Here is a 25,511-nt window from a genome sequence, read left to right on the forward strand (position 1 = left end):
TACATACATATTCTTTATATTATAGAACATACTTGCCAACTCTCCCGGAATGTCCGGGAGACTCCCGCATTTTGTGAGAGTCTCCCGGACTCCCGGGCGAGTGTGGCAATCTCCCGAATTCTGCCCACTTCACTAGGAAGTGCCCCACTTCCTAGTGAAGTGGGCAGAATTAGATCCCAAACGCCGCGATTCCCGGTGAATCGCGGCGTTTGGCCCCGCCCCCGCTGTCAAATGACGCGATTTGCGTCATGACGTCACAGGGGGCGGGGCCGAAATGACGCGATTTCGGCCACCCCGCCCCTTCACGCCCCCCTCCACTGGCTGGCTCCCGGAAGGGAGCTGAAGAAAGTAGGTAAGTATGTTATAGAATCTGGTAATCATCATCATCATTTATTTATATGTAACTTTAAAAATAAAAAAATATATATGTTAAAAAAGGCATCCCTGCATGAATTTATTTTTAATTTTCTGTCTTTAGTTGCACTTAATCAGGGAATTTAGCTGATTTCAATACTTAACAGGTGTCTAAAACCTCAGTTTTCTCCCCCTCCCCCACTTTATTTTTCTGTGCATGAGTTTGGTTTTCCCTTTCCGTAAATGTAGCTCATTAACCTACTGTCCCTAGAATGTACTATTTTGTTTTCCTGTTGTGTAACCTGTTTACATTAGTTGTCCTCTGATACCTGGATTGCATCATACCAGTCTGCTGATTTTCTGCCTCTGCTTAAATTTTTCTCCTGTTTTCTTGTCTGCACCTACTCGCTATTCATCTTAGAATATCTAAGCACAGACTGCAGTGACTATTTGTTCTCTTGTGGGGCTTTCAGCAGTTTCTGGTCTGTGTAAATCTGCACCATCATTGCTCCATTGACGTGTTATCTTGCACTAGGATTCCTTCAGAGATATTGTTTATTTCAGTGTGCAACAAAAGACTTATGTTGTTGCATGATTCATGCATTTAATTGTGGTCACTGCTCATTTCTGCATTGCCTAACCTGTTCTTTTCCTGTCTGCATTTTATACTGTAATAAACTCCATAACATTTTTTTACTGCAACACAACCTTGTTATTCCTGTGCTTTCCTAACAAGCATTGAACCATTATTGGGTGCTTTTTTTTAAGTGTTTGGGGTCATTGTCCTGCTGGAAAATCTATCTTTTTCGACTTATCTTTCTTACACTGGGTTTGCCATTGTGTTCCATAATGACCTGATAATCTCCAGATTTCATGATGCCGTGTACACATTTCTCATCATCTTTTATTTGTATGACATCACAGATTCCGTTGTGTCTTATATAATTGACGTAAGTGACATACTAACAGGAACATGGGTACAATTCAGCAAAGTGATAAATAATGGATGCAGTAAACAAGTGACAGAAAAGGTAGATGAATGATGGACAGGACGTAGAGAGGAACATGCTCATAAGAGCTAACATTGAAGGAGGGGGAGACCATAGGATTAAGTGGGACTGTTTAATTTGGGGTATGGACTAGGTGATGGTGTAATGTGGATAGAGATGAAATACAACGAGTAAAGTAGAGGTACATAATGGTGGAGCAGTTCAAGGTGGTAAAATTAGCAGATTAATTCTCTAGTAAAATGCGGATTGTTGTGTGTAAAACTGTGCAGATTTTGGAGAGGTTGGCCCTCCACAATGGACAGAGAGCAGTGCACTGGGAGCTCAGGTGTCTGCTTGCTTAATTCTCAGTGCAGTATGGGCTTTGAGAGTAGGATCTGCAGTAGGCTGCCCCACAAGTGGGAGAGAGCGTTCAGCGGAGATTGCAGCGACATAGAGGTGCAATGGCCTGCCCAGAATCGGAAAGAGCGTGGAGCAACCAGCATGTGGGAGGAATTCTGAGTCTTGATGGAAGGGCACTGGTCATAGAGTTTGAACAGAGTGATGAGTACTAGGTATACAAACTGGTAAATGTATCCAAAGGAGTCCTGTACAAAGCAGACTTGTGTGATGTTTATCATCAGCTATTTATATAGCGCCACTGATTCCGCAGCGCTGTACAGTGATGTCACATCAGTTCCCCTGCCCTATTGGAGCTTACAGTCTAAATTACCTAACTTACATACACAGACCGAGAGAGATTAAGGTCAATTTAATAGCAGCCAATTAACCTACTAGTACGTTTTTGGAGTGTGGCAGGAAGCCTGAGCACCTGGAGGAAACCCACACAAACACGGTGAGAAACATTCAAACAGATAAGGCCATGTCGGGAATTGAACGATGTGAGGCAGAAGCACTAACCACTAAGCCATCGTGGTGTTGTAAGCGATAAGGGCAGTTGGACTGACTAGTCCCAGATAGTGGCCAAACAGACACTTCTTGTGTTGGGTGTTCTTGGGTCTAAGCCTGATGTTAGCCCCCTCTGAGTGATTAGGCTCGGACTGACACGGAGGCTCCTATTCCCAAGGGGCATTGAAGGATGGAGCAAGTTGGAGGCACACTCTGTGGGTCCAGATCTGACATGATGGTGGACAGCGTGCAGCCAAGCTGGTAATAGGCATCAGCTGGCCTGGCGTTGGAGCTTGCAGGAAGGATGCCATTTAGCATCAGGTGGATGCCCATGAGTATTGTAACAATGTAGGGGAGAGATGGGATGGGAAAGCCTCTATGGCCATGGAATAAGTTGAATTTAATAGACATGGTCCAGGAGCTCCTTTCAACACGTCTAGTCTGACTTTTTGTGCTCAGGATTTGTATGTGGAATAAGCTACGACCTAGTAAATTTTTATGATTTTGTGTTTTATTTCACTGCAAACCCAAGAAATACACCAAAATATTTTTTTAATCTCATCAATTTTCTGTAAGAAATTGTGCATTATTAGTAATAAAAAAAAAGTGCCAATATTTTTAGCCATGACTGTTCATGAATACAGTTTGCTGAATTACTAAGTGGGGCAGAGGATGAGGACAAGGAGCAGTTGTAGAGAAGATTAGGCAGTTGAGGCGAAGGCCAGTGAGGAGTAGATTACAGTAGTCAAGACTTGAAATAATGAGTGGGTAGATCAAGTTTTTAGTTGCATATTAGGTGACGAAAGGAGATGTATTTTAGAAAAATAGCAGCAGAGAAGGTGAAAAGTCTTCTAGAAGTTGAAAGTTAAGGCCGAATCATGGATGACACAGAGATAGTGTGCATGGGGAACAGGGGCGATAGTGATGTTGACTGTGAGAGTGTTGTGGGGAGGGTTAGTGACATTAGCAGGGGGAAAGATGATAAGTTCTTGCTTGCAGCTGCTGTTGGTGTCTCTTAGCTTTGTGTCAACCAGAACACTACATTATGTCCTTCTGCATTTCCGAAGCTGCTCCTGCTAAGGAAGGTGGGGGGTTGCTCTTCAGTCTTTTAATGCCACAAGTGTAAAAGTTGACTTGTTCCACCGAGCTTGTGTGACTCTTTTCAGCATGATAATTTTCTTATTGATCTCCTCAAGGCTAAACGGATATCGGCATTAGAGCAGCCAGTTGAGCTTTTGAGTATTATTTGCTTATATTTTACAAGTTAACCCGTGCATGATACTCATGCATTCTAGTCAAATCAAGATACTTAAGGTCTTAAAATGGTTCTTGTCATGCATTTGGGCCTAGCCCAGGCCTCCTCAGGGGAAGAGCGTTACTTCCCGATGCAAGCGCCCTTTTTAATGTGTGTTCATGAGGTAAAATTACCTCACGAAAATGAGTTTGACCCCTCAACTCGTAAATTTAGCCTTTACTACCCCTCCCACGGGGGAAGGGGGGATGATGGAAGTTAACTGACTTGACTATTCTAATTTTTTTGTCAAATAATGTCAGTATACCAAATTTCAGGTCAATTGGATGAGCCCTTTCTGAGAAAATAGTTTTTTACACACACACACACACACACACACACACACACACACACTAACGCACGCCTCTACACATGTGTGTTCATGAGGTAAAATTACCTCACGAAAATGAGTTTAAGCCCTACCAAATTTCAGCCCTATTTGATTTTTTTTTTCCCACACACACTAAGAATTTAGTAGGTCAGTGTATAACTCTGCCCAGTAGGTGGCACTGCAACTTGTTTTTTTTTTCCACACAGACGCCACTAAGCATTTATATATTAGATTGGATGATTTCTCTTAACAGTCATGTTATTTGGTGTTCGTTTTTAAAACTCTTTTTCTGTTCAGGCATAGTTATTTATATTATTATTAGAGCAAGGAAAAACATTTATTTGTAGATAACACTAAAACAGTAAAAAATGATTGTCCTTTATTACAAAACTACTAATTTAAAAAGTTATAATTATGAAATAATGCAGAAAAGGGTCACACAGTTAATATGTACACAAGACTGTAATTTCTTTAAGACGGTTCTGGACTTGGTAAAATAGCATGGTCACATACACTGATTTAAAGTAAAGTGTATACATTTAAACTACAATACAACCTGTTATAGCTGTACCTATTGTGTTGCTCTGACATGGTGCAGTACTAAACTGCATACAGTCTGAGAATGAGACAGTAGCAAATTAGGAATCTGACCACTATCAATGTACTACTGCAACAGACCACAGACCGAGACCCCTTTTATAAGCTTGTGAAAGAAGTAATACAACTAGACAGAACAATTCTTACATTGATCAATAGGTATGTAGCGGTGTCTGGCATGGAACTATCCAGTTGGAGAAACAAATGAATTACTAGTATTAAACTAGTACTAGTACTAATGTTTTCTGGTCTAGTCCATGACTACCCCTATTCCCAGGCCTACACTATGATCACAGAGTAGAAATGCTCATTGTCATGGCAGCTCAATAGACTATAAATTCTATGAAATGTGAACTCTCCAATAAGGTGCAGAATTGAGACATATAATTTGAAGACTATGAGCCTGATTCACTAAAGATCGTAAATCCCAATACGTGCTGTATTTTGCGTAAAACTGCTCTGCGCAAGCTCAGAAATAGACCAAACACAAGTGCATTCAGTTCATTTTCAAAAGCAAGGGACACTTCCGACAGCCTTCTATTTCTAGGATGGAATGGGGAGGGGAAGGGGTGTATGCACGTAGGTAATGTAAAGTAAGGGCGTGCCAAGGTTGAGCGCACACATCTGTCAGATTCAAACTCTGGGCATCTCTCAGGTATGTGATTTTAGTCGTTTCACTTGTACCAGCTTAAGCTGGGTACACACTACACGGTTTTCGTCCAATAGTCGGCTGAATCAGCAGACATACGACCGCTCGTTCAAAAGCCGGGTCAGTGTGTGCAGAGACACGATGGTCGAAAGTCTGCCCAAATGGACGATTGTCGCCTCATTTGGTTGGTCGTACCGTCGTTCCAATCTCGTTTCCGCTGTGTAGTGTGTATAAACTTCCGACCGATCCACGACAATCATCCGATACTTCCTCGACCTGGGGGGCGTGTGTATGTAAATTTTTTGATGTCTGTCCCAGTCCCACGTGGTGCGGAATCCGCACATCACTGACTTATGTTTTGTATCGATGTATATTGCACCTGTCTGGCTGCAGTCTGTTACACTTGTATACAGCACGTCTGTTATTACCCTTTGCGTCTATGTTGGCAATCATTTCTCATTTAACCTTTATAAAGTTTAACCTTTATAACCTATTAAAGTTACATTAATCTTTATTAACTTATAATTGTGAAGTACCCAGAATAAACCACACAGTGTTCATGCAACATTTTTATTGCAGGAAAAAGGTCCAAAAATTTTTACAAACATAGCTGTCTGAAAGATCCGCATGAGAAGTGAGCACGCCCATACCAATCAGAGAGCTGAGTACTGCAGAGTATTATTTTTAGTATTTAGTATTTTTAAAGGTGCTACTGGTTTGTGGCAGAACAGGTCTTGATGTCGCTTGGGTTTCTATTTCCTTTGATTTCTTTATCTACGATACAAGGAAATAAAAAAATGTTTACCATTTAACTTCTATATCTGTAATTTATATTCAACGACATAAATACTCTCATTTTCTCACCTTGCACACTGCTCGAGATCAGTTTATAGTTTGGTTCCTGTGGCGAAATAGCAATAATAGTGGCCTTAACCTCCATACATTCTGGAAAACAGGCGCCATTTTGGTTATTATAACGGTACAGGTATGTTCCCAAAGCATTTAGCTGTCTACACATGTTCACTGAAATACCTTTGTATAGAACTTCTTTGGTATATTTTTCTTTTTCAATTTTTTCTTGTTTGCTAACAGGTATAACATTAGTGGTATCAGTGGTATCTAAACAGGCCTTCTCGCCGTTAATTCTTCGTTCTGACATAAAAAATTAGGTTACAAATTAGTTTACATTGCTTTATGTGACACTAGAATGAAATAAAGTCCTTCTAGCAGGTACACTACATCTGCTACTGACCTTTTTTAATGTCTTTGTCGTCCTGGTGCTGTACTTTGACCATCATCTCCACCTCTCTTGGGCTCATTGGATTTGCTCTTTGCTCTTCTTGAGTATCTCCATCCCCCACCTTAACTTTTCCAACATTTTTTGGCCCTTCCAGCACCATCTCTGACTCTGTCTCCGTCTCCGTCTCCATAGCTGCAACCCCCACTGACACCTTCTCCTCAACCTTAACATCCACTGACACTTTCTCACTCGCCATCTTCTGACGCCAAACAGGTTCCTCTGTCATTTTATACACTCAGACATGGGCGTTCGTTTCTGTTGTGGACCAATCAGCGATGATGCACGCTGAGAATGGAGCATTCCATTGCATATGAAGGGATTTTATTAGGGAATATTCATTGCATTGCACTTTAGCAGTTAAATGTTTTTCTAAATTTAATTTATATTACTAAACTTCTATTTTATTGAAATGAATGAAGAGACAGTGTTGCCTTCTCTTTTTATGCAGCTTTGGGTGTTAACTATAGCGAAAGCTCTGCCCCTTTATGCTAATGTACTTGGTATCTCGTTACATTTCCCGCAAATGTCGCTGCAGTGTGTACGAAATCAAAATCATTGCTCACGACAACATGGCTGTAAAAAGTCGTTAAAGGGACGTCCGCTCTTCCCTTTATCGTCCTAAACAAGGCTAGTGTGTATGCAGTCCATGGACCGAGCGATCGGACCATCGATCGCATGTAAAATCGCTCGGCATAAAAAGTTGGTCGTATGTACCCCTCTCCCCCTCCCTTCTTACCCATTTGTTTACTGTCCTTCCCTCCTCTCCACTCCCCCCTTTTTATTTCTGTACCCCTTAAAAAACGTTTACAAAATGTAATACAAACTTTTAAAGGATAAAAAAAAAAAAAGTTGGTCGAAATTTCTGTAGTGTGTACTTACAGAGCAGATGTAAGTGCCGATTGATAGTGATGACTGTCACATGCCATAGCGTAATTAAGAGCAACTATAAAAAAGCATTTCATTTACAGTCGGCATTAATAACATCTTGAGATATATATATATATATATATATATATATATATATATATATATATATATATATATTTCCGTTTAATTAATTCTGTTTAATCACTTTGCGTTCCTTGATGAATAAAGCCATATATCGCCAGAAAGTATGTGAAATAACAAGTTCCACAGAAAAACTCTTTCGATGCAACTTCACTGATCTTTAATTTTGGGACTTTAGACTGCTACATTTTGACCTTCAAATTGGAGGCCAACCAAATAAACTCTTGCAAGACTGTGACTTAAACGTAAATATTCTGTATGAATTTAATAAGTGGTTTGTAAAAACATCTGAACATTTAGAATATGGGCAGCATGGTGGCGTAGTGGTTAGCACTTCTGCCTTAAAGCACTGGGGTCATGAGTTCAATTCCCGACCATGGCCTTATCTGTAAGGAGTTTGTATGTTCTCCCTGTGTTTGCGTGGGTTTCTTCCGGGTGCTCCGATTTCCTCCCAAACTCCAAAAAAAACATACTGGTAGGTTAATTGGCTGCTAACAAATTTACCCTAGTCTGTGTCTGTCTGTGTGTGTTAAGGAATTTAGACTGTAAGCCCCAATGGGGCAGGGACTGATGTGAGTGAGTTCTCTGTACAGCGCCGCAGAATTAGTGGCACTATATAAATAAATGATGATGATAGATGCAGTGGTAGAGTAAAGAGTGTAAAGCTGTGTAAGTAAAGAGCACTGCAACAGAGTTTGCAGTATGGATATTACACGTTGACTGCTAATTTTGCATTTGGACCCAACATTGAATTGTTTCACCCTGGCAGAGGTCCTACTGCTACTTTTGCATAACTACTATTCTCACTACAAATAATTTGGTTATTTTTCAAATAAATAAGTGCATGGGGTTTCCATGCCAGACACCCCAAAAATGTTATTGAAATTGGAGTTCAATTTTAAATGTCGAAAAATTAATATTGACATCAATGATAGAGGAGTATTCAGAGTTGTTTTAATTCTGGAAATATCTACTTCTTATTTGATTATCTCTTTAATGTGTCTGATGCCCAACTAAAGCAATTATTGCTTAATATTCTTGGATTGGTCTTATATTGATCTAAAATTAATTATTTAAGCGTTAAACATTCTGAATTTGTTTTTTTTTTCTATTTTGTTCTAAAGATTGCAGTTAGTATAAAAGTATTTGTATTGTCAATACTGAAAGTAGATTCCTTGTAGACAGTTGTATAACATCTCCCACTTGTAATTATATTAACTTTAATTGTGTTAGGAGATTACTGGGTAATTGGAAGATGCACTGTGTCCTGTCGAAAAACCTAATTCGATACATATATCAAAAGAAAAACACAATTGGATTAACTAGTTTGAAAGGTTTTTTTCAAATATTTGATGAAAAATAGTAATTTGTTCCTCAAAATAGGGAGTTGTTTTAAAGATGATACACAGCTGATTACATAATTTGACAGGTTTTCCGACAATGACACAAAGCAGGTGAAATAATAAATCGGCTAAAAATGAGCAATAACTGTAGCAATCATACAATGTAGGTATTCAGAATGGATACAATTGGGAACCATACACTTTAATATTTTAATATCACACCTGCCTACTGTCCCTCTTTTGTGCCCAAATCGCCACTGTTATTGATTGAAACACCCCTTATAGTGTATAGTGTTTTTAGTACTTTAAGAAATGTATAATGGTGTATATTATATGTTTTTATATTTGTTTAAATCATGTGATCAGCCGAGCGTGTGTGCATCTACAAATGCATGGAAAAATAATTTTTTAAAATTGGGTTGTATAAAAAAAATAGTTTTGGAAAAATATGATTAGTTTATATTATGGATTCAATCAATTTCTATCGTTCTCCATGGTTAGAATCTGCACATATACCATGCAGCATGTTTGCAGGAAAAATGTATTTGTATTACTTAATCTATCCAACATAATTTTGCATAGTTTTTCTTTCAGAACATATCAGTCATATATTTATTCTTTTTCTACCCCTTCATTTTAAGGAGACCTGCACTGTGTTTTTTTTGGGTTTTTTTTTGTAATTTTAATATTCAGTGCTTCCCTTTATCATACTGAGTGGGCATTAACAGTAAGTGTGGCAGAACAAGCATCCAGTGCATTATACTCCTTATACCCGTTTCATGCTGCAGCCTCGACCTGGGTTTTTGCCGGGGCTCGCCCAGCAACCCGGGTCGAGGCTGCAGTATGAATGACTCCAGGTCTAATTCCCGGGTCGGCTGACCCAAGAATTAGACCCGGGTCTTTTGGTGGGGTAATTAACGAGTCCAACCCGGGAAGCCTGTACTATGGTGAGACCCGAGCTTTTCAACCCGGGTCTCGCCGACTAGTGTAAAAAAAAAAAAAAAAAATTAAGAATAAAAAAGTCCTTTTACCTTAGTATTTCCTCATCGCTGTCTGTCCGACAGGTTACATGAAGAAATTACGTCATTCCTATTGGCCGGGGAGAAAATTGTACATTTAAAGCAGCAATAGCGGACCCTACACCTAGTTTACATTATACAGGTGTGGGGTCCGTTATTGCCACTTTAAATGCAGCGATGAGGAAATACGAAGGTAAAAGGACTTTTTTATTCTTTTATTTTCAATTTCTCTCTTTTTTTTTTTTTTTTTTTTTTTAGTCAGACCCGGATCTGCCTGGGTTCAGTGTGAACCCAGGCGACCTGGGCGGCTCGGATCACCGGGGGGGAGGGGCGGCTCGGATCACGTGGGGGGAGGACCTCACGGGGGAATGGAGGCCCCCTTAGCCCAGGGGCCTCCATTCCCTTAATCCGGCCCTGGGTTCAAGCACTGTTAGAAAGCTGAGGCCATCTATGCATGTAATATGTGTATGGTCATTGGCAGGTGCGGGTGTGGAGATGTCAGCCTGGGGGCCGCCTGTGCGCTGACGCAGCCGCATCCCGTGTCATCAGATGCGGCCGCGGGTAAAAATCTGCGATTTTGAATCCGGCCCTAATAGCGGTAAGACTGAGCGCCCCGGGCCAGCCCGCCCCTGGTCATTGGTTGATGGTTTCTGCAAAACTATGCAAAGCAGGACACCATAAAACCATTAAATTCACCTGCAGTATAATAATTTCATGTGGCTCCTCATAACAAATGTGAGACCTTTCAATAGAGAATAGATTTCTACATGGTGATTAACAGAGAGACACAGTAATTGCTGTACTGTACCTTTTTCTTTGACAAAACTATAGAACAAATGGCATTATAGATCTGTCAGTAAAAGCGAATTCTAGATCTGTCAAGAAAAAGTATAGTGTGTACTAACCAAAAGTCCCTTTAAATTGATTTATTAATCACCCTTTCAGAGTCCATTCGCACTGTTTACCCGCAACACGTAAGCCATCTATCCTCCAAGATATAATAACAATATGACATGTATACAATTTATTGTATTTTTACTTTTATTTTTTTACACTAACTAAGCTTTCATTCTATTTGTTTTTTGTTAGTTTTTATTTTAGTCCTCTGTGTTTGTATTGCTGAGTTATGAACCTATCTATTAAAATGTCATTGCTTTGACCAAGCCTCTGAAATGTCACTTATTTAGGTCACTGAACCCTGACTGTAGTAAATGTCACAGAAACAATAGGTTGCTTTTTACTATAGAAAAGCTGTTATTTAATGATTATTCTGTTTGAATATACAGCTTTGCAAATGCTAGTGAAGTAATTAATACACTTAAATCAGTGCACTGTATTTCAATTGCGAAAAAGAAGAGTTGGGTTAAGTAATCCTTGCATTGTACATGAAGTTACAAAATCCCTAATGGCCAGTTGAAATTTATTAGAGGGATTTAAGTTCATAGTGTTTTCAATTTACACACGTGTCTATCCAAAGTGTTTTGAGCCTATTTAAAGTGAACAGACACCGAAATCAGCGCTTTTCATATATTGTCATGCTGTATTATAATGTGTGTAAATGATTGTGTTTCGCCCAGAAGGAATGTCTTTGTATGTCTAATTTTTTTAATGTTCATGGAGGTTTAGATTTGCCATTTTCGCAACAAATTATAATGTTTTTAAGCAAGTGTCTTGACCTTCAATATGTAGCTTAATGTTTTTCTAAAGTTTTAAAAATATACATATTTTATTAGATTTATGTTTTTAGGCATAATACTTTACTGTAGCAGTGCATTTCATGTTGTATAGGCAGGTGTGTTATGTGTCTCACTTAACTCTTGTAAAAAGGTCTGGTTTTCATTTTCTTCTTGCACTGTTATGTAGACTAATAATAAAGCAGGTAGAATTATTTATCTAGTTGGCAGAGCCTTGCCTCAGTACATGTAGAAGGTTATTCACATCCAGTGCACTAATGCTACAGTGCTGCGAAAGGAGATCATTGAAATATGTTGCAGATTGCTCCTGCATATGAATGCATGAGGTTTAAATACAATCTATAGGCTGCTGCTGTGTTGCTATGCTGTTAAGATTTTTAAATGTCTGTTTGCGTACAACTAATGGATATTCATGATAATGTTTTTATGAGCTTATTTACATGACCTTGTGTCTTGTGAAGAAAGGAAACTTGAGAGGTCTCTTCAAACATCTGGCTTGTCAGACAGGGCTCAGTACAATATCTATTATTTATCTTGAGATAAGATACAACAGCGGTGTAGTTTAAAATTTAAACTTGTATACTCCGTGGAATAAAATGTAAATAACAAATACAATATTGTGTTTATTTCAAGGACAGACACACTCAAAGGATTGGTCACCTATACTGCACACTGAATTGTTTATTATGTCAGTGAAAGTTGCATCCCAGGCAAACAATATCACTCTATACTTCCACATCACTTTCTGCACATTTTAACTTTAGTCTCCAGTATTTCTGATTCTTTGTGCAAGTGGTGTTTACACAGGAAATCTAATGTAGCTGGAAATGCTAAACACAAACCTACACCTGTGGGAATCTAGGAATAAAGGAGCCCTGCATCATCTTGAATTTGCTCCATATTCTCTCTTTATCTTCCAATACAACACTGGTCTGTTCTTTCTCCATTGCCTCAACACTGTACCTTTAAATCCCAGGTCCTATCCAGGCAGAAACCTACATGTTTTTTAAAATGCATAGTGTTGATTACCCTTCAAATGCATTCCCCTCTTTGTTTAAAACATCCCCACATATACAACCATAAAAAAAAAGACACGGACACCGACTTAAGTTTGGAATAAAAAAGGTCCTTTTATTACATTAATATTATTTAATTATATGTTTATTTTATTTTATTTTAATTATCTTTATTTTATTTTATCTATCAATACTATCAAAAGCTATAAGCAATTTGGACCTTTTTCTTTATAGAGGTGGCGAAGAGCAAGGGCAGCCAGCTAAAACCAACATGAACCAATACGGTGGAAGATCGCCTCCTTTCCACCAACCCAGGTTAACACCTTAACTATTGGCCGGTACTATACACTATAAATTAACTCAATACCCTCTGACTCAAACTGGTCAAGCCCTTTCTAGGCAAAAACCTGATACTCCTTACAAGAGTACCAACGAGTCTAATAACATTGAGGGAACCAAGGCTATATTGCCAACACATTAAGTACCGTATGTTTAACAACCTTATGACTGCCATGCTCTCCTGCCACAGCCGAGTGCCCTACGGACCACGCGGCCCGCCACCTAAAGAAAAAACTAAACCCTTGAGCTCTGAAAAAATCCTCTCTATGAACAAAACCGTTCCTACTGGGGAGAAATGAACCCCATCTGCTCTAAAAAGATGCCTCTTGTCTACCGTTAACCCAGGATGACTAATGACAACCCCCTGCATGCCCCTAATGTTCTGCCTTGCGTATCCATTTATCTTTTTAACCACCTTTATCAATGTGGCCGGGGGGATAGATGATCTCCAGGACAATCGAGGTATTATGTTGGACCAACAAACCTTCATTGAAGGCCATCGGGCATGTATCTGTGCGAGATCTTCACGAATATTAATGATTAAATCAAGGGATTTGCCCTTTCCTACATCATTACCTCCCAAATGAATGACCACTATATCCGGGGTACCGTGTACTTCTATTTCTTCCCCTAACTTGGGAATCAAAGCCGCCCATACCATGCCCCTTTTACCCAACCAGCGGATGTCAACTGGGTGTGTGAAACCGGACCACCTCTCCGCTATCCTGTGCTTCGCAGCCCAAAAGATAAATGAATGACCCACGACCCATATCCTTGTCTTCTTCACCGAAAAACCTAAAACAAATTGAATAGTCTCATCAATCATAACCGTATCTGAGAAATGATCCACCAAACAACCGTGTTAAAAAACAGAACTATATTATTATTTTATTTTTATTTTTATTTCAATTTTAACACTTCGCTGAGGTATCCCCTCCATACCAGAGGGGCCACCCCAACTAAATTCGAATACTGGAAAGGGAAAAAAGATCCTATCTTTAAATCTAGAAGCAATTGATTTTATCTATTTTGTCTCGTTTATTTATTTATTTATTTTCATCTATTTTGTCTCGCTAAGCTGAAATTATCCTTATTCTTTAATTCTTAACAAAATGAAATGGAAAATTGGTAACCCATATGTAGGTAAAAACCCCTTGTAAACCCCGGGAGGCACACACACTAATCAGGCCTTGCCAAGGAAAACAAGAGGAAAAATCCCTCCATGCCCCCGTTTAACACAGCGAGCAGCATAACCCTGGGTCACCAAGTGATAGATGAGAAAAGAAGAGATGAAAGCGATAAAGAACCATGAGAGACATAAGGAGAGAACATGACCATATATGTAAGAGCCCTTACAAGGCTCATTTATCCGGCCGGATATATTTCTTATAGGCCTGTGACTTCCATCTCCCTAGCGCTTGAATCTCATTGACAGATGCCCCTCTGGCTGCAGCGGCGGTGGCCGCCCCTATTCTGAAAGAATGCGTGCCATATTCAACAGGGTTAAGGCCAACCTCCCCAAGGGCCCGTTTATGAAAGCACTAAACTGAAATTTAGTTACTGGCGTATTGTCCGAATGACTTAACCACAAACCTTCCCCTGGGGGGCGAATTTTAGCGAATTGATTGGCCAGCTTGACCGGGCATATAGATGTTTCCTGCTGCTCCGTAATCGCTAACCAATGACCTCTGCCTAGCTGATCCGTTTTGGACTTGACTATCTTACAACGTATCACATTAGGTTGTAAAACAACATTTCTAAACAACAAAGCTCCCCCTCTGTCGTTCTTAGATCTGGCTACCAACTCACTAACCCTAAAGGCACCGTGATACGCCATTGGAAAAGCCAGCCCGAATAGCAAAGCCTCATAGTCATCTGTAGCTAAATTATGCAACGCCGCAATCAATCCGGCTAAAATTTGCCCGTCAATCGGCCGGCGTGTGTCACTAGTCATAGGCTGAATCCTGGACCAACCCTTCAGCGCTTTAGTTATGATAAATGACTTTGTGGGATCCTGCGCGCTGTTCAACTTAGCCGTGAATGAAATACCAGCCAAAAGGGACCCCATCTTTGCTCTAGAAACCCCTTCGTTATAACACTTCCACATAAAACCCGTAATGGAGGGAATCTGACCTGAAGTGTCGCTGTTGCAAGATGCGCAGTAACTCAACCAACGATCCCATGCCCCTTGATAACATTTTCTAGTTGCCGGAGCCAAGGACGCTTCTGCTAGCCACCTTATCCCTAACGGACCATCTGCCAAACATAAGGAGGACACTGTAAGCCAGTTAAACTTGCATGCGGAGCCAGAGATCTAAAACGCTGCCATTCAAAACGAGAAAGAGCATCAGCTATTTGGTTGTCCACGCCAGGAACATGACGTGCCCGAAAGGTAATATCAGACTCTAAACACCTCAACACCAGGACACGGAGCAAATTAATCGCTGTGTGTGAGGAGGCGCTTTGCTTGTTAATAGCCTGCACCACACCTAAGTTGTCGCACCAAAAAACCACGCTCCTGCCGCGCAACCGGACAGCCCACAGCTCTAAAGCCACAACGATGGGAAACAACTCTAACGTTAAAAGATTTCGCACCAGGCCTTCGGATCTCCATGACAGCGGCCAGGGTGCCGCGCACCATTCCCCTTGAAAAAAGGCACCAAAACCTTTCGAGCCTGATGCGTCTGTATGCAAATCCAACGATGTACTAGCTACTGCGGGTGCTGGCCATACTCTTACACCGTTAAAAGCCACTAGAAAACGACTCCATATGCCTAGATCCTCCCTAATCTCTGTTGACAAACGCACCTGGGAATGGGGACTACGCAAGCCTGACGTTGCTAGCTGAAGCTTCCTACAAAATACTCGGCCCATGGGTATTACTCGGCAGGCAAAGTTGAAAGAGCCTAGCAACGATTGAACTTTACGCAACGTGCAAGATGGAACAGCCAAGACCTCTCGTATCAGGGATTGTAACTTAGCCACTTTATCAGATGGTAAACGACAACAACCTTCCAATGTGTCAATTTAGATACCTAAAAACCTCAGGCATGTGGCCGGGCCCTCCGTTTTGTCTGCAGCTACTGGCACCCCCATCACACGAAATAACGCTTGCGCAGCATACAGTGTTTCCTTACAACTAGGGGAATTAGCCGGACCTATAAACAGGAAGTCATCCAGATAATGCGCAATGCCGCGATGTCCCGTCCCTGCCCCGATACACCAATGGAGGAATGAACTAAACGCCTCAAAATATGCGCACGATACTGAACAGCCCATTGGCAGGCACCGATCCACATAGTAATGGTTCTGAATTCTAAAACCCATAAATTTAAAGGACTCTGGATGCAACGGAAGGAGGCGAAAAGCCGATTTTATGTCCAGCTTGGCCATAAGCGCACCATTGCCAAATTCTCTCACTAGTGCTAACGCATCATCAAAGGACTGGTACACCACTGAGCTAATTTGGGGGTCAATTGCATCATTAACTGACTTACCCGCCGGGTAAGATAAATGCTGGATTAACCTGAATTTTCCTGGGGCCTTCTTAGGTACTATTCCCACCGGGGAAATGACTAAGTCTTGAAAGGGAGGGGATGAAAAAGGACCCACCATGCGACCAAGGCCTATCTCTTTACCTACTTTTTCCGCTAGGATGTCGGGGTGTACATACGCTGAGCGAAGGTTTCTGGCGGCAGTACCCGCCACCCCACTATTTATGGGAAGACGAAAACCAAGGCGAAAACCCTCCCTAAGAAAAGAGGCCTGCGCCGCATCTGGGTAAAGGGACAGCCATTTGCAAAGGGTAGGGAATATAATGGGGGAGTCCGCTTTAGACAGAACCCCCCGCCCCTCCCCGTCCCCTACCGACTCCGACGGAGCCCCTAGGGCATTCTTTAAGGGGATGACTACCTCTACAATTGGTGCAGACGTGTCTATACCGGCACGAATCCCCCCTCCCGCATGAGGAATTGTTAAAGCCGAAGCAACGGTTTTTGGAGGACTGGGGAGCACCTCGTCTCCCCCCATATGGAAACCTGGTTAACTGCGGAGGACCGTACCCCGTGCTCACCTCCCACACTTGAGCTCTATTTAATCTCAACCAGATCTCAACATCCTTAAAAGCCAGGGGCATATAAAGCTGACCGTGCACCTTCTCGCGGAACAGCTTATCGTACAATCTCCAGGTACCTGGGCGTTCACAACTATGCATCTCGTTAATAAGGTGAAGATATTTCCATACGTCTATGATTGCGTCAGGTCTAGTTTCTAAATAACTAGCTGAAAAAACGCAATACCCTGTTAGCCAGTTGGAAAAGTTTCTGTATGCATCCTCCCCCACTCCCCCTCGAGCGCACGCAGCTGCCAACTCCTTTTGGGTGACCTTTGTCAGCTCGAATATATCCACATAATGACCTTTCTTAATCTTGTGCCTCATGCTGCGCCTAACTCCTATCAACAATGCCGTGTTTTCACATCTAACCAGGGGACCTCCTGCCGTTGTGGGAGAAATTGAAACCAGTCGTTCTGCGCTCTTCCTCTTAGCTCCCCCGAAATGAGTGTTCAGAATTTTGATTAGCTTGCGCTGACCCTGCCTGGGGGAAGATGATGCTGACTCATCACTAGTGGTAGATATGCTTGAACCGGACATGTATGTATTGCTTATCGTAGAACCATCGTACTCACCATCCGCTCCCTGCGCCTCCTGCAGAACGACTCCCGCTCCGCCCTCATCCCTCGAACCGCCTGGTTGAGACTCTTGCTGGACTGCCGCACACTCCGCCTCACCTCCCTGCTGGGGCCGAGAAGGTGACCTGTCCATGCCCGCTGGAACAACTAAGGAAGACGACTGCGCCTGTGAAACTGGACGAGAAAACACGTTAGAATTCGGAGAAGGCAGATTACATAAAGGCTGAGGCAGGACCCCAGCCGGGGCCGGCACCGGGGTTGAGGCCGTGAGATGACCCAGAAAACCCGCTTGAGGGGGAGCCCTTTGATCCCCACCCCCTTGTTGGGAAACCGGGGGAAGAGGCGGAACCATACCAGTAACGCCAAATACATTGCCCAAGGAGGGTTCAGGGTAAGCCTGAAAGTGTTGCCCAGACAGAGGAGGGTAAGGGGCTGTCCACCTACTGCCCGTCCCTGATACGGGACCATAACGCCTAGGGGGGTATGGCAATGACCAAGAGGGGTCACTATCCCACCTGTTCTGATTGATGGAACGTGGCTGGGAACGCCAGGTTTCACCCGGGTCCGGGACCTGGGAGCGGAAAGCCGCTGATTGTTCCATGGGAAACTGCTGGCAAGCCACTCCACTACCCCCGGGGGAAAACCTACCCGGGGGGGGACCTAATAAACCCGGGGCCTTGTTAGAGGAAAAACTGACCCCCGACTGAACCACAGCATCCATGGAGAAAAGAAGGGGGGAGGAAACAGGGGGAGGGGGGGGGGAACACCGGCCAGGGGGAGAGGAAGGGGGGAAACTTGGGAACCCTGACCACATAAAAAGGATGGGGGGGGGCTCCTGAAGACCACAGGGGAGAAAAGGGGACTGATGCTCGACACTAAACCGCCCGGGGGGGGGGGGGGATGAAGAACACCATGGTGAACCCCACCCTGCCCACTTAGACCCGGGGGAAGCAGGGGGTCCAAAATAACCGGACCAAGCCCTCTATATGGGGACCCCGGGTTCTGTTCCCTGCCAGGCATAGAGGATACCTCCTGGGCCTCAACACCCCCCTCAGTGCCCTCAGGACCCCTGGACACCGCCGCAGCGGATGAAATTAAAGATGGCCGCCGGGCGCCACCCAACACCCCGGGGGAAGGAGATCCCCTGCCCCGGGCTTTTCCAGCCTGTCTGACACGCTGAATTGCTCCGGACACGAGCGGCCTCGCCGCCCGCTCCGGAGCCCTGGACCTCCGACCACAGCTCGGGCCTGCCCCGCGAGATACTCTCGCGGCGGCCGAGACACGTGGTCTGCTGCCGACAGCGCCTCCCCTGCTCCGGCTGTTCGCGCCAAGAGTACCCGGCGTCTCTAGGTGGTTTTGAGAGGAGGGGGGGTGAACGGAGGAGAGAGCAGGGCGATGGGCAGAAGCGGACACGGCCGCGAGAGGAGGGGGGGACCCGGCCAGCCTTGCTGGGGTGGATCTGGAGCGTCTAGGGCGGGATGAAGACATACTGAGGGAAGAAATGTAGACAAGAATAAGGGGAAAGAGAGAGAAAGCAAAACGAGGAGAAGGGAAGGAGAAGCAAAGCAAAAGAAAAGGTAAGAAAGTAAATGAAACACAGTTAACAGAAACCAGAAAACACAGATACTGAGCCTGATGCTGCAGCTTCTCTCTCCGGATCCAGGAAACAGGAAGCTCTCTCCTTCTCACACTGCTTGATATATTCTTTCCACGACACTCCCACTTCCTTCCTAATTGGCTGATTACACTACAGCCTTAAAACCCCCCAGTGGTGAGTAACATTATCAGCTCACAACACATGATTTTAAACTCCTTCGGCTAATGGCCTCTCTCATAATAATGCTTATTATTGTTTAATCTATTGTTGGGGCCTGAGTTGCACCCAGCAAGTCAGGGGTACATATTTCCCATGTGTCTACTGTGTGGAATCTAAATCAGATTGTTCACCTGTAAGTGTCAATCTATCAGTCATCAGCTCATCAGCTGGTGAGAATTAAATACACTGCATGGTTTGAGTGTATAGTACACTCTGCTTTATTAGTTACAAGTCCATATCTATATAGCAAAAATCACGTATATCAGAAAACTACGCCCCAAAAGGTTTTAACCACTCATGCTCCCTTTACACAGATGTTACTATATTCTCTCATTATCACACAGGAATACTCCCCAGGGGGTGGGGGGGGGGGGGGGGGTTTCGGAGGGTTGGCTTATCTCCTCTGCTATGTCCAAGGTTATAAACATAGTTTTGCAAATAATGAATTACTCCTACAAAACAGGTGCATCTAATCTGTCTTTAAGCTATAACAGAACAAAATGGCTATAAGGCAACAAGATGGCGTCAGCTTAGCAAAATCACATTTCTCAACTGTTATGTAGGTGGCCAAGAAGTTATCTCACAGCTTACAGAACATGAGATGGCGAATAATCAGCAGTCTGGAGCAGGTATAGGTGATAGGCATGCTGCTGCAATGTTAACTCTGAACTGTGTGTGCCATTACATTATTCCCCCATATTATGCCATGCTGAAAAGTCTGAAAGAAATGATTTGAGAAGCAAAGTAGTGTAGTGTAGTGTAGTGTAATAGATCTTAGGCTTTCTGCTCCAAATTATAGGCAAATATCATGTGCTAAAACTCCTGAGCATTCTCAGTGATAGATTCTGTACCTTGATCTACAAACGCCTCCATTGACTTACTGTTTTCTTCCACTAGAAATCATATACACAGTTGTTCTCACTGATCCCATCATTGCTGCAATAGCTGGTCTCAAAACAGTCAAAAGCTCAGTTACTGTAACAGTTGGGGTTCTGCTTAGAAAACAGATAGTTACTATTCACCTTCTAGAAAATGTTTCAGAACTGCCCTTTGATTCTGGATGTGGAAAATGTTTTACATGTCAGCATCCCAGTGAATTTCCACAGATAGTGAGTGAGCAGGGCCTGATTAAGGGTTCTGGCCGCCCTAGGCTAATACGGCCGCAGTGCCCCCCCTCCTCCGAATATATAGGTGTATAGGAACACTCCTGAATATGAATGTTCAGGTGTATTCTCCAGCATTCAAATTTAGACAGATTGTGCCATTGTCTCTTACCTGTTCTTGCTCTTCTCTCTTGCAACTTTGTTATCCTCTCGCTGGCTTCTGGAAAGTTGGCGTCCTGTTTTGAAAATGCAAAAATGTATTATAATGCAAACCCTGAATGATTAGGCCCTTTAGTTAAAACAAAACACTCCATTATGGCCAGCTAAAAGTACCCCATTGGACAGGCATATATAAGCAATATCTGAATATTTGTTGTCAATCAAATACAAACCTCTACCAGCCCCATCTCACTAATATTTAGTATTCTAGTGATTGCTGAGACCACCCATGTGACCACCACACATTCATGAGATTCTGCCCCCCAAAGCTGCTGTATTTTTTAAATACCCCCTGCAGCCATTTTCCTTAACCACAACCCCCCCCACAGCCATTTTCCTTAACCCCTGCTGCAGCCATTTTCTTTACCTCCCATCCTGCATCCATCCCCCTTGCAGCTATTTTCCTTACCTCCGCTCTGCTAGCTAGCTACCCCCCCCCCCCGTCACATCAAAACTCCCCCAGTCACATATATCAGCCCTCCTCCTCTGCCCTCCTTCATACATATCAACCTCTCTCCCTCCCTATAGATTTTCATGGCAGCCCCCCCTCCCACCCTATAGATTTGTATGACAGTCCCCCTCTCCCTCCCTATACATATGCATGACAGTCCCCCCTCTCCCTTCCTATAGATATGCAAGGTAGTCCCCCCCTCCCTATAGATATGCAGGGTAGTTCCCCCCCCCCTCTCTATAGATATGCAGGGCAGTTCCCCCCTCCCTATAGATATGCAGGGCAGTCCCCCCCCTCCCTATAGATATGCAGGGCAGTTCCCCCCCTCCCTATAGATATGCAGGGCAGTTCCCCCCCCCTCCCTATAGATATGCAGGGCAGTCCCCCCCCCTCCCTATTGATATGCAGGGCAGTTCCCCCCCCCCTCCCTATAGATATGCAGGGCAGTTCCCCCCCCCTCCCTATAGATATGCAGGGCAGTTCCCCCCCCTTCCTATAGATATGCAGGGCAGTTCCCCCCCCTCCCTATAGATATGCAGGGCAGTTCCCCCCCCTCCCTATAGATATGCAGGGCAGTTCGCCCCCCTCCCTATAGATATGCAGGGCAGTTCCCCCCCCCTTCCTATAGATATGCAGGACAGTCCCCCCCCCTCCCTATAGATATGCAGGGCAGTTCCCCCCCCCCTCCCTATAGATATGCAGAGCAGTTCCCCCCCCTCCCTATAGATATGCAGGGCAGTTCCCCCCCTCCCTATAGATATGCAGGGCAGTTCCCCCCTCCCTATAGATATGCAGGGCAGTTCCCCCCCTCCCTATAGATATGCAGGGCAGTTCCCCCCCCCTATATATATGCAGGGCAGTTCCCCCCTTCAATTACCTGTAGTTGTGCCAGCGTCGCTCCTCTCCTCAGATCAGCAGATAGGAAGTGAAGACGTCCTGCTTCCTGTCTGCTGCACAGCAACAGGCAGCCTGGCGATTGGCTGTGTGTTGCTAACCACTGACCACCATTGCTTTTGATTGTCGAGCCCTCCACCCCCCCGCGGCGACCCCCCCCCCCCCTCCTCCCCCACCCCGAAAAAAAAAAATGAATGAAGAAAAAAAAAAAAAAAAAATACCCACAGGGCAGCGCCCCCCGGGACCCAGAGCCCCAGGCTGCAGCCTGGTCAGCCTAGTGGTTGATCAGGCCCTGTGAGTGAGGGAGATCAAGCTGAGGTCTAGAATCTAGGGAGCACATACAGAAGAGAGAGGCTAAACTGTTCCTGCAAATCGAGACCAGGGAGTGGCTGTACTGTGTTTAGCTGTGAAATTACTGTAACCAGATGAACATGGTATGTAATGTCACATTGATGCTGTGCAATTGAACTGTCTTATTTGCATTTTGAGAAATGCTTAATAACGGTGCTAGAGGAGTAAAGAGATGTATGGTGTAACCATGTCTGTTAACCATTGAATAACTGTGCTGGAAGAGACAGGAGCTGTACACAATTACTTTATTGTTTGCAATGCAAGTATTTCACTGTGGAGTGGAGCAAGTGTGTAAATAAAGTTATATTTTGTGATACAGATGGTCTTGTACTCAAATTAATGTTATTTCTGTTATACTGTGCCATCTGTTTCTGTTACACACCTGTGTCCAAACTTAACATTGTCATAAGAACTTCATGTGCAGGGGACCTCTGGTTATGTATGCCCACACTCAAGAGCTAGCCAAGGTAGAAGAAAAGCGCAGGTGAGGGAGTGCGTTATTTGCCCATGCACCCCACAACCACACACAGTGACAGGATTACACTTATTTTCCCATAGTCGACGAATACATTAGATTAACAGAATTCACATTTAATAAATCTGCATATCCCTTTCCACCAACCCTGACATTAATATCATTACCATTTAATTAATACAACTATCTTCCCTCAACCAGTCATGACCTTAAATTCACAACATTCATATCTAATGAATAGGGTTTCTCCCCCTATTTATTCACTAAATGAATAGGCAATGTTGCCCCCAACTCAGTCCCACATTCAGCAACCACTCAGCATTAAATACTAGTTCTATAAATTAATAGGCAACTCCAATAAATATCCCGTAACACTTAATGAATAGTCCCTACCATCGCCACGGCAATAGCTATCTTCCCACATTTAATTAAAGATTCCGAGACTTGCCGCCTTCTATCCTGAAGTGTTCAGTGTAGGATTCCTCTGTCTGCTCACTTGCTGTTCTAAAACATGCGCCCAGAACTGCCTGAGGCATTGAGGCAATTGTGAGCAAGGCAAGGACTCTGTGTTACATCATTACCCCAGCATGGTGCAAGTGACAACATAAAATAAGGGTATGTACTCACATTTGGGTGAATTAAAACTCATTTTTCAAGTCCTAGTAGAGTTGCAGAGTAAGAAGATCCTCTGATGCACCCCTTCAAATTATTTGTCAGGACTCTTCCTGCTTCTTAAGGAAACATTCCATAAATTGTACTGCAACATCTGTAGTTTTTAAAAATTTATAGAATAAAGGATAGTTTTCGCTAAGTTTTTACAGTGAGTTATTAAAGTCTTTAAGGTGCATTTCAGGTAAGTGTAACACTTCACTGGTTATGGCAATTTTTGTTGGCAATACATAATATATATCATTTTATCACTGATCACATCCACATGGAATATAAGACTCCTGGAACTTGTTATTTAACGCAGATCTGTCACTTTACTAGGTGAGTGAAATCGTGTATACTTTAACAGACAAGCTTGTCAAACATATGCTATTGTGTGTTTTTCTTTTTCTTTTTTCATATTTTCACTTTTTAAAGGAACATTACATGCCATATTAAAATCATATTTGAGGCCTTGTGCTGCATTCATTGAAAAGTTCAGATGTGTACCACATTGGAATTTATTTTATTTTTTTATTTCTGGTGGTAAGAACTTTTTTTGAGATATTACATATACCATCTTTATCAGTTCTTATACGTGACCTTTGGAATTTGAACTCCCCTTTACTTATGAGGATTTTTTAATGCACTATCGCTTACCACGAAGCTACACTATATGTGGAGGACCCTACCTATTTATTTTTATGTTTTTATTTTTATATGGAGCTCTATTATTAATGCATGCTTTTTATATATATTTTTTTCCACTGGAACCGGGACTTAAAATAGATGTACATACATTTTTTCCATCTAGTGCAATCTATGCAAGCAGTATTTTTTCTCGTGCCCGGGCATTTTTCTTCCCCCTCTTTCCCCCCTTTCCTCCAATGATAGAACATACATGTTCTTGTGTATTAGGATAATATTGTCTGGCTATTTGTTCTATATTTTAATATATTCATGTGATGTAACCTTAATAAATACTACATGTGTTCTCTACTATATTAGGCTATTCCTATTATATTGCATGATACTGCATTTGAAAATAACATATATTCAGTGTGAAGAGACTAAGAAACACAGGTCTTCCCAGCGCTTGACATTTTTTGTATATATTGTTTTTACTTAACGATCTGATGAGTCGTGGTTTAAGCTGCAGGGTTTTCCATGTGATATTTATATATAGAGAATATATTCTGGTCTGCTAGCGCCGAGGGCGATTCCTTAGAGAATCTTGTTTTTTGTCAGCTGATCGTCTGCAGTTTCCAAGCTGCTTCCTACTCTACTCACCGGCGGTTCCCATACCCGCTACAGCGTGTCTACTCAGCTGATCATCTACAGTTTCCAAGCTGTTCCCTGCTCTACTCAACGGCGGTTCCCATACCCGCTACAGCGTGTCTACTCAGCTGATCGCTTCTTCAGCTTCCCAGCTGATTCCTGCTCTACTTAGTATGCATAACCACTATTGACTATTATTGTTTACTTGCATACCTATTGAACTATAGGTGACTACTGCACTAAGGTACAGTTACCTATGATAGACTGTCTATGCTACATTGCCTGTTTACCCGGACAAGCTTCTCACTCAGCTGCGGTATGCTCTCATCATATTGACTTTGTTGTTACTTGCATATCCGCGCTGACCCGCTTCTCCACGCTGCAGAGCCAGCTACTATATTGACAGACTATTCATTGTACTTACCGACTTGTGTTGTACAAAACTCCTTTCTACTCGCGCTGTTTCCACACAGCTACAGTTTGCCGTTTCCACACCACTCTCCTGCACCTGGACAAGTCCTCATTCCTCCTCACAACAGTGGTACAACTTGCTACACGCAGACCACTGACTTCCCTGCTACCTACCAGCACCTGGACAAGTCCTCCTATCACAGCAGTGGTACAACTTGCTATACGCAGACCACTGACTCTCCTGCTACCTACCTACACCTGACATTCCTCATCACAGCGGTGGTACAACTTGCTATACGCAGACCACCGACTACCCCGCTACCTACCTGCACAAGTACAA

At 43.1% G+C, this 25,511-nt stretch overlaps 2 protein-coding genes across 8 annotated transcripts in view; one reads left to right on the forward strand and one right to left on the reverse strand.

Annotated features, from left to right (window-relative positions):
• IMMP2L (inner mitochondrial membrane peptidase subunit 2) overlaps positions 1 to 25,511 on the forward strand; it is a 906,113-nt gene that overhangs the window by 95,940 nt on the left and 784,662 nt on the right. The window lies entirely within an intron of this gene.
• Positions 12,649 to 17,887, reverse strand: LOC142152406 (uncharacterized). Its single transcript, XM_075209035.1, has 2 exons — positions 17,523 to 17,887; positions 12,649 to 13,631 (listed from the first exon to the last, which is right to left on the reverse strand). Exons 1-2 carry the CDS (start codon positions 17,875 to 17,877, stop codon positions 13,036 to 13,038), a joined length of 951 nt encoding a protein of 316 aa, XP_075065136.1. The 5' UTR covers positions 17,878 to 17,887; the 3' UTR covers positions 12,649 to 13,035.

The sequence above is a fragment of the Mixophyes fleayi genome, chromosome 4 (assembly GCF_038048845.1).
Source record: "Mixophyes fleayi isolate aMixFle1 chromosome 4, aMixFle1.hap1, whole genome shotgun sequence".
NCBI classification, from domain to species: domain Eukaryota; kingdom Metazoa; phylum Chordata; class Amphibia; order Anura; family Limnodynastidae; genus Mixophyes; species Mixophyes fleayi.